At 44.0% G+C, this 13,100-nt stretch overlaps 1 protein-coding gene across 1 annotated transcript in view; it reads left to right on the top strand.

Moving 5' to 3' along the window:
* Nucleotides 1-5,549, top strand: part of FBN2 (fibrillin 2) — a 256,875-nt gene extending 251,326 nt beyond the window's left edge. The window contains exons 63-65 of the mRNA XM_047094456.1: nucleotides 1,765-1,996; nucleotides 3,172-3,343; nucleotides 5,175-5,549. Coding sequence (XP_046950412.1) covers nucleotides 1,765-1,996; nucleotides 3,172-3,343; nucleotides 5,175-5,549 — 779 coding nt within the window. The remainder of the gene's footprint in view (nucleotides 1-1,764; nucleotides 1,997-3,171; nucleotides 3,344-5,174) is intronic.
* Nucleotides 5,550-13,100: the final 7,551 nt, after the last annotated feature.

Raw genomic sequence — 13,100 nt, 5'->3', positions numbered from 1 at the left:
TAATGACTGAAGCAGGTCAGCCTTCATGGCAGAATTGCCAGTCTTTTGAACATAGAAATAAAACAGCAGTTATGCCTGTGTCCGAGGTAGCCTAGTTATTAATATTAGTTATATATTCACTTAAATACTTTTCTCCCCATGAAATGAAGACTAAGAACTCATACACAGTAAGTAATCCGATCAAGTTGTATATCGGGCACTCTCTGTTTGCTGGTCTAATTCTGAAGCTATAATCCTTACACAAAAATTGCCTAATTCATTCACATCTATCCTTTTGGTAACTTGTGGGCTTTACTGCATGGAGTTAAATTTCCTGAGAGGCCTCGGCTCGGAGATTGCCCCTGCACCCCCGTAAACCTCCCTGTAGCTGTTGTGTTCCAGACGCACATCTCCTTGCAAATGGACCGTCTCCCCACGTGGGCTGAAACGTAAACTTGTCACGTATCAGGGAAACAGCCACATTGTGCTCCACTGGGGTCATAAGAATTCCACGGAGCAGATGTGACTTGAGCCCAGGGTGAAATGTGGATTATGATAAAGCCCAGAGGAGTCAAGCCACATGCTATGTATCAACCAGGCAGTGAAGAGCAAAACTGTAATCTCCGCAGTTAAAAGCACAATCAGGCTTTGATTTTTGTAAAAATAAGAGCGACTGAAAGTAGAACCTGTCATTATCCTGCAGGCAGGAATGTACAGTGTAAGGTTAGTTATTAAACTGGTAAAACCTAGGTTAGCATTTGCTGAATGCAGACCTCTCCCAGAAGATACAGGCTGCACCTAATGGGTTCTCAAGTAGTTACAAGCATACTAGATTTCCAGTTCAATAAATTGAATTAAATAATGTTTCTTTTAATTACTTTGTAATTCATAGTATTTGAATTTTTACATATGTTTTCTACCCACATAGAATGAATTTGGGAATTGCTAGGGGAATGGAAACGTGTATAGAAACAGGTTTTTTTAAAGTGAGATATAATTCACATATCATAAAAGTCATCTTTTAAAAATGTGTACAGTTCAGGGGCTCCTGGGTGGCTCAGTCGCTTAAGCACCGAACTTCAGCTCAGGTCATCATCACCCAGTTGGTGGTTCGAGCTCCAAGCTGGGCTCTGTGCTGACAGCTCAGAGCCTGGAGCCTGCTTCCGATTCTGTGTCTCCCTCCCTCTCTGCCCCTCCCCTGGTCACGTTCTGTCTCTCTCAGAAACAAAAACGTTAAAAAAAATTAAAAACACAATGTGTGCAGTTCAGTGGTGTTCAGTATATTCTTACAGGAGTGTGCAATCATCACCTCCCACACATTTTCATCATCCTAGAGAGAAACTCCACACCCATAAGGAGTCATTCTCCATTTCTCCCTCCCTGTGGCCCCTGAAGTGTAGTGATGTACTTTGTATCTCCTTGGATTTGAGAGATAGGCTTTTGAAGTAACCTTAGGTTCCAAGAATAGAAGTTGTTCAGTAGGCAGACTGCCTATATCTGTACCCAAAGGCTGCCATCCTATTCAGAAATATAGCACAGACAGAAAATTAAAGGGGAGGGCCAGGGTTTTTTTTAAAGCCCTAAGTGAGGGGAATTTTGTCTGGGGTTTTTTTGTTTTGTTTTGTTTAATTTTGTAAGCTTTGCCAATCAACCATCAGAGTGAACATTTTTTAAATACACTTCTAGAGTTATGTCCACGCGAAACTGCCATTCCTCTGACAGCCAGGCTCTCCTTCACCTCCCGCCCCCTCCCTTGGGTAAGAGTTTCTTACTCTGTGTTCCTAGACGAGAACGAATGCTCCAATCCCAATGCATGTGGCTCCGCTTCCTGCTACAACACCCTGGGGGGTTACAAGTGCGTCTGCCCCTCGGGCTTCTCCTTCGACCAGTTCTCCAGCGCCTGCCATGATGTCAACGAGTGCTCGTCCTCCAAGAACCCCTGCAACTATGGCTGCTCCAACACAGAAGGGGGCTACCTCTGTGGCTGCCCGCCCGGCTACTACCGAGTGGGACAGGGGTAAGGCCACCCACCTCTCCGCGCTGGGAAGCAAGCGCGGTCCCGGCACTTAAGGGAAAGCTAATGTTGCCCGGGAGGCAAAAGCACTGGTCAGAGGACTTGGGATGTGGGAAGAAGGACCGCCAGGAAGGCACATGGGTGAGGTGCAGTAGAATCGCCTCCTCTGTGGTGCATTTGAGACCCGCTTTTATACAGGTGTCACTCTCCAGCCCCTCAGAATGGCCTGAATTGATTCACTCAGATCCCTCAAGGCCAGAGACATTTTAAAAACCCTGCTCCCGTGTTGTCACTGACACCTGGATTATGAGGTGTAAGTGGGATGGCTTCACCCGAGATTTTTCTATGAATTTTGGCAAGTGCTAACCCAGTGGTCCCTAAGGAAGGAGTCTTTCCCTCTCTCTGCTCATCTGGCTGTATAGTGCACAGAGCGGATGTGCCTGGTCAGCGTGGCACCACCACGAGGCTGGGCTCCCGCCAGCTAATGGCACCTTCCCAAGTGAGCCATCTCAAGCACATTGGAGGCGCTAGCCACCCACATCCTTCCTTCAAGGCAGCTGGGCCTCACACAGCACAGAAGATGGGAATTTACAAGTCAGTCAAGGTCACCTTCCCCAGAAGAAACAGGGAGTGAGTCAGGCACTGAGGGGTGCGGACTCATCTGTCCACCCCTGCTACCTGATAATGCCTGAACACCAAGGTCGTGGTCCAGACAACAGGTCATTTACAGCCAACTCGGTGACTCTCACTAACCCTAAGAGGAGCTCAGAAATCGCAGCTGTTAAAGCACAGAGCCACCCTGAGAGCATCAAGCACAGGCTTCAGGCTTGTAAAGCAACAGAAATTCTCTTAAGCATTCTCTTTTGAAATTCATACTTTGCTTTTGTTTGGTTTTTTAACCTTCTTGATATAACTATACCTGAGTGCTTCAGTCTAAATAGGAATGAAAATTGGAGAAGCCCGGGGCTCATTCTGAGAAGAATGTTGCTCAAAATGAGGGAGAACCTCGTGTATTAAGTGTTGAAGGGAAAGTTACCCAGACTATTAGGTGTTGGTGTTTCTGAGCTTAGAGTTTACTCTGTTGGTTTCCTGTTTCTAAAAAGTCTTTGGTCTCCCACTGGAACCCTGTGGTCACACCCTGTGAAGTCTCACAATGCCTTGCTTCTCATTGCAAATAGCCACTGCGTCTCAGGAATGGGATTTAACAAAGGGCAGTACCTGTCCCTGGATGCGGAGGTGGACGAGGAAAACGCTCTGTCCCCAGAAGCATGCTATGAGTGCAAAATCAATGGCTACTCTAAGAAAGACGGCAGACAGAAGAGAAGCGTTCACGACCCAGAGCCCACTACCGTGAGTAACCCTGGCTTGGTTCTGTCACAAGATTTTATCCTCACGCCGTCATGCATACTCTGCAGTAAACTTTAACATAGGTTCCAGCCTCTGTGGACAGTTTGTTGAAAGGTCATAACTAAATTAACAGACACAATATGGCAGAGGCACGGCAAAATTAGGGGCAGTATTAACTGAAAACACGAGGACTGGGTGTGTGTGTGGCGGGGGGGTACTTTATCAGTCATAGTTTCAGATCCTATGTTTTTGTTTTTGATTTGTGCCAGAGGGAAAAACGTGTCCGTCTCGGAAATAGCTATTATAAAATGATTGAAATAAATTATTTTGAATGTGTCCATTTGTGTTTTATACAAATGTAGCACACCAGGTTGCTTTTAGTTCTCAGTAGATAAGCCAACAAGGTCTCATATTCTATGACATTTGTAAGAATAAGGATTCCTCCCATATAAGAAAACAAAATTTTTATCTCCAAGTAAAGTGTATTTTGTAAGGAACAAATCTGAATTGCCTGCCCATGGGTCTTTGCTATCAATGACATTTACCTGAGTAGTTAAAAGGTAAGGCCATGCCTATGTGGTTTGAAATGTTCCCGGACCCTCCCCACTTACTACCCGTGTTTCATGGGGCATGTTCACTTAACCTCTCTCTCCTTCAATTTCTTCACCTGTAAAATGTGGATTAAAATACTTAACCTTGAAGGCTGACAAGAAGATGGTGTTGACACTGTGAAGTGCCCAGAACAGTGCCTGACATGTTAGTAAATGTCACCAGGTATTATTACCTGGTATCCACAGATGATGATTTGCCCAAAGATCAGGGCTAGCACCACCTTCTTCAGTTAACATTACTGCAAAATTCCCCCACCAAAAAAAACAACTAACTGGCTGTGTGAGGACTTGTTTCAGTTTTCTGAACTGAAACTGTTTGTTTCTGAACTTCAGAAACTTTCCTTACCTGTAAGACTAGACTTCTCTAGACGAAATGTCTTTGGTTCTATTTTATAATAATAAACAAGCCAGTGTTACATTTACCTTAAGTTGACGGAGGTACCTAACTGATGTTTAAATATTCATCCGGTGCCCCTAACCAAAAATCCAGAAATTGTGCTTATTAAAACTTGCCACAGTGGTAATGGGCACAGGATTCTGTCTGATCACTGATGGGCCCTTCTGCAGCACCAGAGCCAAGTTCTGACTTAAAGGCATCAACTCAGAGCTTTAGATTTTTCCAGTATTACTAAAATAGAATTCTAAAACTTCCCATCCTTCTGTCCAAGTGAGACTTGATTTATCTGGGCCTGGCCCCACTGGTTTTGTTTTGTTTTGTTTTGTTTTGTTTTAACCAAAGCAGACTCAAACCCAAGCCCCAAACTCTGCAGGTCCCTTGGTCTGCACTAAAAACGCCAAACACCCAGTAAATGCACTCCACTCACGGTGTGGGGGCCTCACAAATCACACCTAGCCTTCAGAATGAAGATTGTTCTGAGGATAGTCCCTGCTGTTCGCTAATAGCTACACTTGATTTAGACTCCAGAAAAAAAAAATATAATCATTTCTTAAATTATTCTTAAATTATTATTAATCAGCATGTTATTCCATAAACTCATCAAAAAGTGTTTTTAAATGTGAACGCTCTCTGTGGGCTCAGCTCAGGGCTGACAGCTCTGTGGGACTGACCTTTCTCCCAGCTGACAGGAAGTCACAGCAGCCTCCTTCACAAGCGCTTCTGGCGCAGGGCCTACACAGGGTGGTTGCAGCCAACACGTCCCTTCCCAGTCCCTCTGCTTCTGCCTTCGAATCTCTTCCCACATCCCTTCCTGCTCTTCCTCCAGGTTGAACACATCAGTCTGGAGAGCGTCGACATGGACAGCCCCATGAAAATGAAGTTCAACCTCTCGGGCCTTGGCTCGAAGGAGCACATCCTAGAACTCATGCCCGCCATCGAGCCCCTCAACAACCACATCCGCTATGTCATCTCCCAAGGGAACGACGAGGGCATCTTCCGCATCCACCAAAGAAACGGGCTCAGCTACTTGCACACGGCCAAGAGGAAGCTGGTGCCTGGCACATACACACTGGAAATCACCAGCATCCCTCTCTACAAGAAGAAGGAGCTTAAGAAACTGGAAGACCACAATGAGGATGACTACCTCGTAGGGGAGCTCGGGGAGGCTCTCAGAATGAGGCTGCAGATTCAGCTCTATTAACCCCTTACAAGACCTGGTTCCAGGCTCAAATCCCTGCACAGCCAGCCTGCAGAAGCCTCTGAGAAATCAAGGACTAATTTTAAAGATGGGGGCGGGGGGCGGGAAAGACAACTTTTATTTCTTTCCTCCCTGTCTCAGACTGCAGAATGTTGACCCTCACAGGGAGGGATAATTGAGACTCTGGTATGGCCAAAGATTTGAGTACAGAGGCAACCGTGGTTACTGTATTTTTTATATAACTTCACTTTAAAATATATTAAAAAAAAAAAACTAAAATTAAATGTTCAAGAGATCAGCATATGGCACTAAATGCACAAAAATAATGTGAGCTTTTTTTTTTTTTTTTTTTTTTTTAACCTGTTAGCAGTCTGTAACACTTTGGGTATTTTGCTATAGTTGCTAATTAAAAAAAAATATAGATGTTTATTTATTTTTAATGCAGTAATATATGGAGAAATGAACAAACTATGTAAACAAAAAAGGGAAACTCACTTGTTTTTCTTTAGATTTATAAATTTGAGCTATGTCTTTTAGAGGTGCTTTTTAAAAATCCAGTAGATTCAAGAGATGTTTCCTTTGGTTTTTCTGCCAGTCGTCCAACTGGTACACATCCGATTGTTTTAAAGAAAGCCTCACAGAGCTGTATGGGCCGTGTAATCAATACTCTGAAAAGACGGAAATGCCATTAGATCCTGGATAAAGGCGATCAGAGCCACAGCAGCTCAGCGTGACGATATTTCACATCAGCAGACACACCAGGCAACGGAAGATGAGGCGCAACCACTGTAGCAAAATACCTTGACTGCTTGTGAGACCAGTAGCGTTGCAGGGCCAGACCGTACTGTATCTCCTCCTCCTAGAACCTCAAGGAAGCCCGCGTGCTCCCCACACCACCTCATTCTTACCCAGGGTGCGCCGCGCATGCGTGGCGCCGCAGGCAGCTCCGGAACTGCCAGTCCTTCGCAGAGGGACCCCTGGCGTTCTCTAGTGTTCGGTGCTGTCTTAGATTAACGGTGCATTTATTATGTTCAAGCTGTTTCAGGACTGCCATATGTGCAAACAAATCATGCAGTACAGCCAAGGAATATATGTTGTTTTGTTTTGAATCCATTTTTTTTTTTTTTAGAATTTTCATTAATACTGTAGTTATACACCATATGCCTCGTTTTATCATAGCCTATTGTGTATGAAAGATGTTTGTACAATGAATTGATGTTTAGTTTGCTTTAGTCATTTTGAAAAGATCCTGTACCGGGACGTGCTAATTAAAGGGATGTCCCCGTGTACTTCTCAACCCAAGAACCTGTCCCTGGACCGGTGACCAAACCTCATATGTGAAATGGCCAGAAGCACATGCAGGCTCCGGGTTGTTCCTCTCACACCTGTGCTGACCAAAGATTCATAACCAGCTATATCCAGTTTGGGGTTTTGTTCTGTTTTGTTTTTTAATACCTAAAATAAATAAATAAAAAGAAACAGTGTAAATTTGTAATCAAGTGTTTGTGAGGAAAAACTTATGGTTTTGGTTTTGTTGTTGTAGGTCTATGTATCAAATATGACACTTGTCTTGCAATAAAGCTTATTTTGGGGTAGTTTTCTGGCTGAGAGTTTTATGGGACTACAATCCCTGTTTGTGGGTGGGGGAGGGCTTGGCCAGGGCACAACTGTAGGAAGACAAGAAAATGCTGTCCAATCTGTGACACAAAGTAAGTAGGAGTGTTCAAGTGACAATTACAATGTAAAGTCATATTCATGTAGAAGGCCAAACTCAAGACAGTAGGTCTTTCCTTCTGCATAGATTCTAAGACTGCTAGGAGCACCCCCACCCCCAACACACACACACACCTTTCTAGAGACCTGAGAATCTGTTTATGTCATCCCCACATAGGCTCTGAGGGCCACTGCATTAAAGCACCTGTGAGGAAGTGCAAACATTCTCTGAGTCTGCCTTCTTTAAGGTTTTTCCTGAACTTAAGTTTTTAAGCAAAAGTACAGAGTGAGCATTCCCCAGGCCAAATAGCATCCTCATCTAAAAAAAAAACCCAAAACTTCCCATCTCTTGCAGCGTTACAGACTTTCCTCAGTGGGTAAGTGGCTACACAAGCGAAGTTACTATCAAGCCACTATGGGTTTTGATACAATGCTGAAATAAGCACAGAAATGTCTTAGAAGTCCATTCACTGCGAAGTTGGGGAATTTGTACGCCCAAGTTTCTCACCTAGGCATAAGAAAACAAGGAAATGTTATGACTGATCCCAATGCTGCTCTCTGCCAACCAGAAATGAGCTGCGTGGAGTAAGGAAAGTATTTGCCTTAGGGCATGCTTTATGTCTTAACACAGGTATGCACTTTCATCTGGCAACTGTTACTGGTAACACATGAGCACTCCTAATGTGAAATCACCCGCAACCAAATTTGACTCTGAACGGTGACCAACAACACTCTTAAGTTTACCTTTAACCTGCCCTTAAAGGAAGTTTGAGAATCCACACCATCAGGGGCTCTACACAGAAGGGATTAAAGACCATGCAGGGCTTTCCACAGAAGAATGTACTGGAAAGAAACGGCTACCTCAAGATGCTCCTAGGAAGAACGTTCTCAGACACCTCTGGTTGCCTTATCACAATTCTCTTAACTGTGAGCCCTGACACAGCCATGATTAATTTGTGTATCTCTGGTAACTAACTGCTAATGATCTATTCTGTATCATTTTGTCATTCCCACTAACTGTCCCCTCAGAAGTTACTTGGGGTAAGGCACAGAAAAGTTTGTACAAGAGTAAAGTAAGCCCAGATATGTATACCAAGTCCAGTGCATACAGGTATTAGTTATATAATAAGCAATAATTTGGTCTTCAGCCGAGAATTCTCTTTGCATTAGCATTTAGACTTGGACTTTTTAAAAATTTAGTTGTTTCTGATTTTTTATTTTGCTGCTTACTTGTAGTAAATGCAAGTTGGTCACGTTTGCACAAGAACAATGAAAATAATCCAGGGATTTTACTCTAAATTCAAACACCTCCCATTTTACACAATCTAGGAATATCAAGTGGGATCATTCATTATGGTCTGTCCCTTCTAAATAACCTAAGGTTTTATTTTGCATTCATTGCTTTCTTCGTTCACAAAACTAATGCTTGGGGTGGAGGGTGGAAAATACAACTAAAATGACAGAGGATCAATCTGTGTGAGTCCTACAAACCTTTATGTTCTTATCCCTGATGCTTCAAGGAAAACGGTTAATTCCTCTGTTAAAATGAACCAGGAGGAATCGCTGACATTTTGCCACATTTGATTTAGTTACAGAATGGCAATTTCATAGGGTTCAACTGATTAACAAAAATATTCTTGCTCCTCAAGGATGAACTGGAAATTTGAAAATTTTCCCTTCTCCCTGAAAGACCATCTATTCCACTCACTCCTTTCCATGCCTCTTGTGGCTCATTTGTACTCCTAATCTACAATAGTCCACAAGAGAATATACATAATTTATTCAAATAACCACTTCTGTTCATGCTCCAAAGACTTTGGACAGAGTGTAAATCACACATCTTTGAGACCTTGAGGGGATTACTGGAAGCTGTCTAAAGACAGAGACAAATCCACTGGGAAAGACCGAAACATAGCACCATGTTTAAAAAAATAAATAAATAAAGGGAAAGCTTTAGGCTTCTGGAGAGAAAGGGGAAAGACGGAGACTCATTAACACCCCACAGGAAGTGAGTGGGACAGCCCTGTTTGTGATCTCAGACAGCATGCCTTTGATATCTAGCTTCTGGTTGTTTTGGTTTTTTTTGTTTTTTTTTTGTTTTTTTTTACCATGATTGCTCTCTCAAAGCCACGGTTTTCTTGCTTAATAAGGAGTACGTGTTCAACCCAAATTCTCTTTGAAAATCCCTTCAGCAATGCACACCAGTGGAGTCCTGAAATACAATGTACAGCTCATTAAATTCAGCATGTCAACTACTGATGCAGTATCACCTTGCAAGTAAAAGAAAGAAAACTTCCATCAGGCCAAACTGAGTTTGGCACATGGGTGGGACAGGTTCACTGTCTCCCTTGGATCTGAAGCCCTCTCCAAGATCCTATCCACCCACTTTCGGATCCACTGGTTGGTAGAAATCCCCTGGGGTGTCCTGATGTCATGTGCAAAGCACTTTCATTTGGTTATGACTGTCCAATTAGTTGTAAATAAAAGGGGAGAGGATATGATGCTGAGGTCGCTCAGCACACCAGTGTGATTTCTTCCTCCTCCTCCCACTCCTTCTCCTCCTCTGGATCCCAAGCTACCTAACGTCCCTGAGACTTGGCTTCTTTCCTAGGGTGATGTTTCCCTACTGCGTGGCTGAGAGGATTGAGTGAGACAGTAGAGGCTGTGTGGTCAGCATGAAGGCCCTAGCCCACAGCGTGTACTTACTGTCAACTCCTCCTCCTCCTCCTCCTCCTCCTCCTCCTCCTCCTCCTCTTCCTCATCCCCCTGCCATTACCAAAACCACTACCAGGAGAATGTGCCTGCATGTTCATGCAAAGTTGCTTCCTAAGCATGGCCATGAAACTATGGCCTCCCCACTAGCTTGTAGGACCACATCCCAGGTAAACAGCATCCCGGCCATGTCTCCTAAATGGACTGCACCTCTAGGGAATCTTTAGGAGTCCTCATGTGGTCTTGAGCATCTACAATCTCTACCCCGCTCTTTGCTTCCTGGAGTCACGGGTTATGGCCCTGGAGGTTTGGGCCACAAGCACAGGAGAGTCCTCCTGTCTACAGACCCATAGGAAACCAGACATGAAAGAGAACAGACATAAGATAATCCCTTTTAGGATGATTTAGTGCCATGGAATGTCAGAGCTACAAGGCCTTTAGAAACCTACTCCTATTACAAGTGAGGAAACTGAGGCCCAGACCCGTAACCCGGCTAATTGCATTGCTAGTTTCCATGGAGGTGAGACCAGAGCCCTGACTGCCCATTTGCAGTCTGGTGCTATTCATATTTCCACTACGTGGTAAGCCTGTTTGGATCTCTTTTAAACCCTGAGGATATAGTCCAGTTCCCATGGTTTTGGCTCACGTTGAATCCACAAATGTTTTCCAAGCACTATTCCAGCACTGCTTTTTGTTTTGTCTACCCCACCCTCCGGGTAACTGCTCCCAACCTCCTATAGACCAGAGATCTGCGTACATGCTAGAAAGCCAAGATATTGGCCGCCAGCAGCAGACCCCACCTAAACCATATACTTCTTTAAAAGCCCTCTATTGCCCAGCCATTCAAAGGGTTAAGCCATGTTAACCATGTTATTTAAACCAGACCTTCAAAACTTTAAAAACAAATAGACATTTGTTTTACTAAGTGTGCCTAAGGAAAGCACACTAGTTGCTTGTGTGACTTAATTGTCATTTTTCCCCCTTTTCCTGAGAGCCTAAAAAAGATATTACTAGATTAAGTTGGCTTACTTTTGAAATAGCCAAGAACCAACAGCTCTCATTAGTCACCCCTGTTAGGGCTGCAGATTAAATGTCAGGATGTAGTGTAGACATTTTCCAAAGGAAAACAGGAAAATGCTTTACATGATTTTTAGAGCAAGCCATAGGGAAAGTGAACATTAATAGCCTTCCCCAGACAACTACTGCTACATGTGTGAGTTCCATTAATGAAAGAGCAGTATATACTGTGAATGACCAATTCCTGACAAAGTGTCAAAAAAGCAAACCCTTGGCCTGCTTAAGCCTCCTTGGTTTCCGCTCCTGGGTTCACTCCCTGCCTCCCACTCCACAGGACCTGGGAACCCCTGTACTAAGGAGACCTGTTCCCCAAAGGAAAGGCCCATGGCCAGGTACCAGCACCTGGGATGAGCCTATAACTTAATCATTCTGGTAAGTCACAGAGCCAAGGCCAGAAAATATTCAATAAGTAAATGAAGGGAAGCAGAGGATTCTAAGACTCTCCAGGGTCTACCACCTTGGGTAGCAGTGAACCAGCATGGACCATGATGAACTGCCATAGGGAGCTGGACCTTGTCCAAGGAGTGGGTGGCTTTACAGTAATGATTTTACTAGTAATCTGAACAGATTTCTGGAGATCATTCTGTAAGTATCCTTCCCATATTTTTGAAGGGCCTTCTTGATTTATGCTGCTTTTCTGCACGTTTCTAGGAAGCCTCATGGATCCCATCCAGGATGCGAGCAAAACAGAAGCCTCTTTGGGAAGCCTGAATGCAGTCTGAACTTTTCACACGAGGGTATCCTGATCCAAACATGTACTGAAGGTGCCACTTCTGAAGTGTTGGGAGTCAGAGAAAAAGCCCAATACCTTCTCTTCTCACAGAGAGTTTACAGAGTTCTTATTTTTGAAACAAATTAACTACATGAATATTTGTTGGTTACCTATTACCTAATCCTAAAGGGATTTTGCCCTCAAAAATTTAAAGTCAATTCAGAGAAACAAGATAACCAAGTAAGATTATAAAATGGTATGCGGTTAAGGACTACCAGAGTAAATAGCTCAGACAAATGGCCTAGACTCTGACTTGGCCACAGGAGTGGTCACTGAAATGTAGAGTTACCAGAGACAGTCTCCTGGGGATGGTGGGAATTAAGCTGGACCTTGGAAAATGAGGCAGATTTGGACACAAGGTGGAGTAGGAAGGATCACCTGGAAGAAAGAACAGCATGAACAAATGCTCAAAGTGATAAGGTTGATGGTATATTGGAACACAGGAAAAGACAGGCAGTGGGACTTGAACGATGACACAATGAAGAACAAAAGACAAGATTACTGGGCACGGTGGGGCTCGGGTGTGAGGTACCTTAAGGTCATGCTGACCCATTTAGCCTACCCTGTAGACAATAGCTAATGAGGGGTCATCTGGTGTATGGATGAGAGCTGATGAAGAAAAGAGGGCCTAACGGGGCGCCTGGGTGGCGCAGTCGGTTAAGCATCCGACTTCAGCCAGGTCACGATCTCACGGTCCGTGAGTTCGAGCCCCGCGTCAGGCTCTGGGCTGATGGCTCAGAGCCTGGAGCCTGTTTCCGATTCTGTGTCTCCCTCTCTCTCTGCCCCTCCCCCGTTCATGCTCTGTCTCTCTCTGTCCCAAAAATAAATAAACGTTGAAAAAAAAAAAAAAAAAAAAGAAAAGAAAAGAGGGCCTAAGACCAACTCCTGGGAAACTCAAATACCCAGAAATAGAATCAGAGTTGTTGTCAGAGCATCTAAAGCAAAGACAAAGTGGAGACAGTGGAGCGTCTCAAGGATGCTGAGATAGGAAGGTATTTGAGAAAAGTATCATGAGAATTATTTGCTAACAAAATCAAACCTTCTCCTTTCCCACCCTTATCTACTCCTCACAGCCTCCAATTTTTCTCTCTTTCTTGATGTCACTTTGTTGCCAGCAGAACAAGACAAACCATGCACATGATCCCTGTCCACAGGGAGACCTGAGAGGTGAATTGGCAGAATGGGGAAGGGTAGCCTTTTGGGCTAAAAGAAGTGGGCTTGTATCTGGCTGCCACTCATTCACTGGGTGGCATTATGCAAGTTATATTAAGCCTTCTAAG

The sequence above is a fragment of the Lynx rufus genome, unplaced genomic scaffold, assembly GCF_022079265.1.
Source record: "Lynx rufus isolate CCGP_SWC_20201006 ecotype Redwood Valley unplaced genomic scaffold, mLynRuf1.p SCAF_1, whole genome shotgun sequence".
NCBI lineage: Eukaryota > Metazoa > Chordata > Mammalia > Carnivora > Felidae > Lynx > Lynx rufus.
The sequence above is the reverse complement of the archived record's forward strand: the minus strand, read 5'-3'. Positions and strand labels throughout refer to the sequence as shown.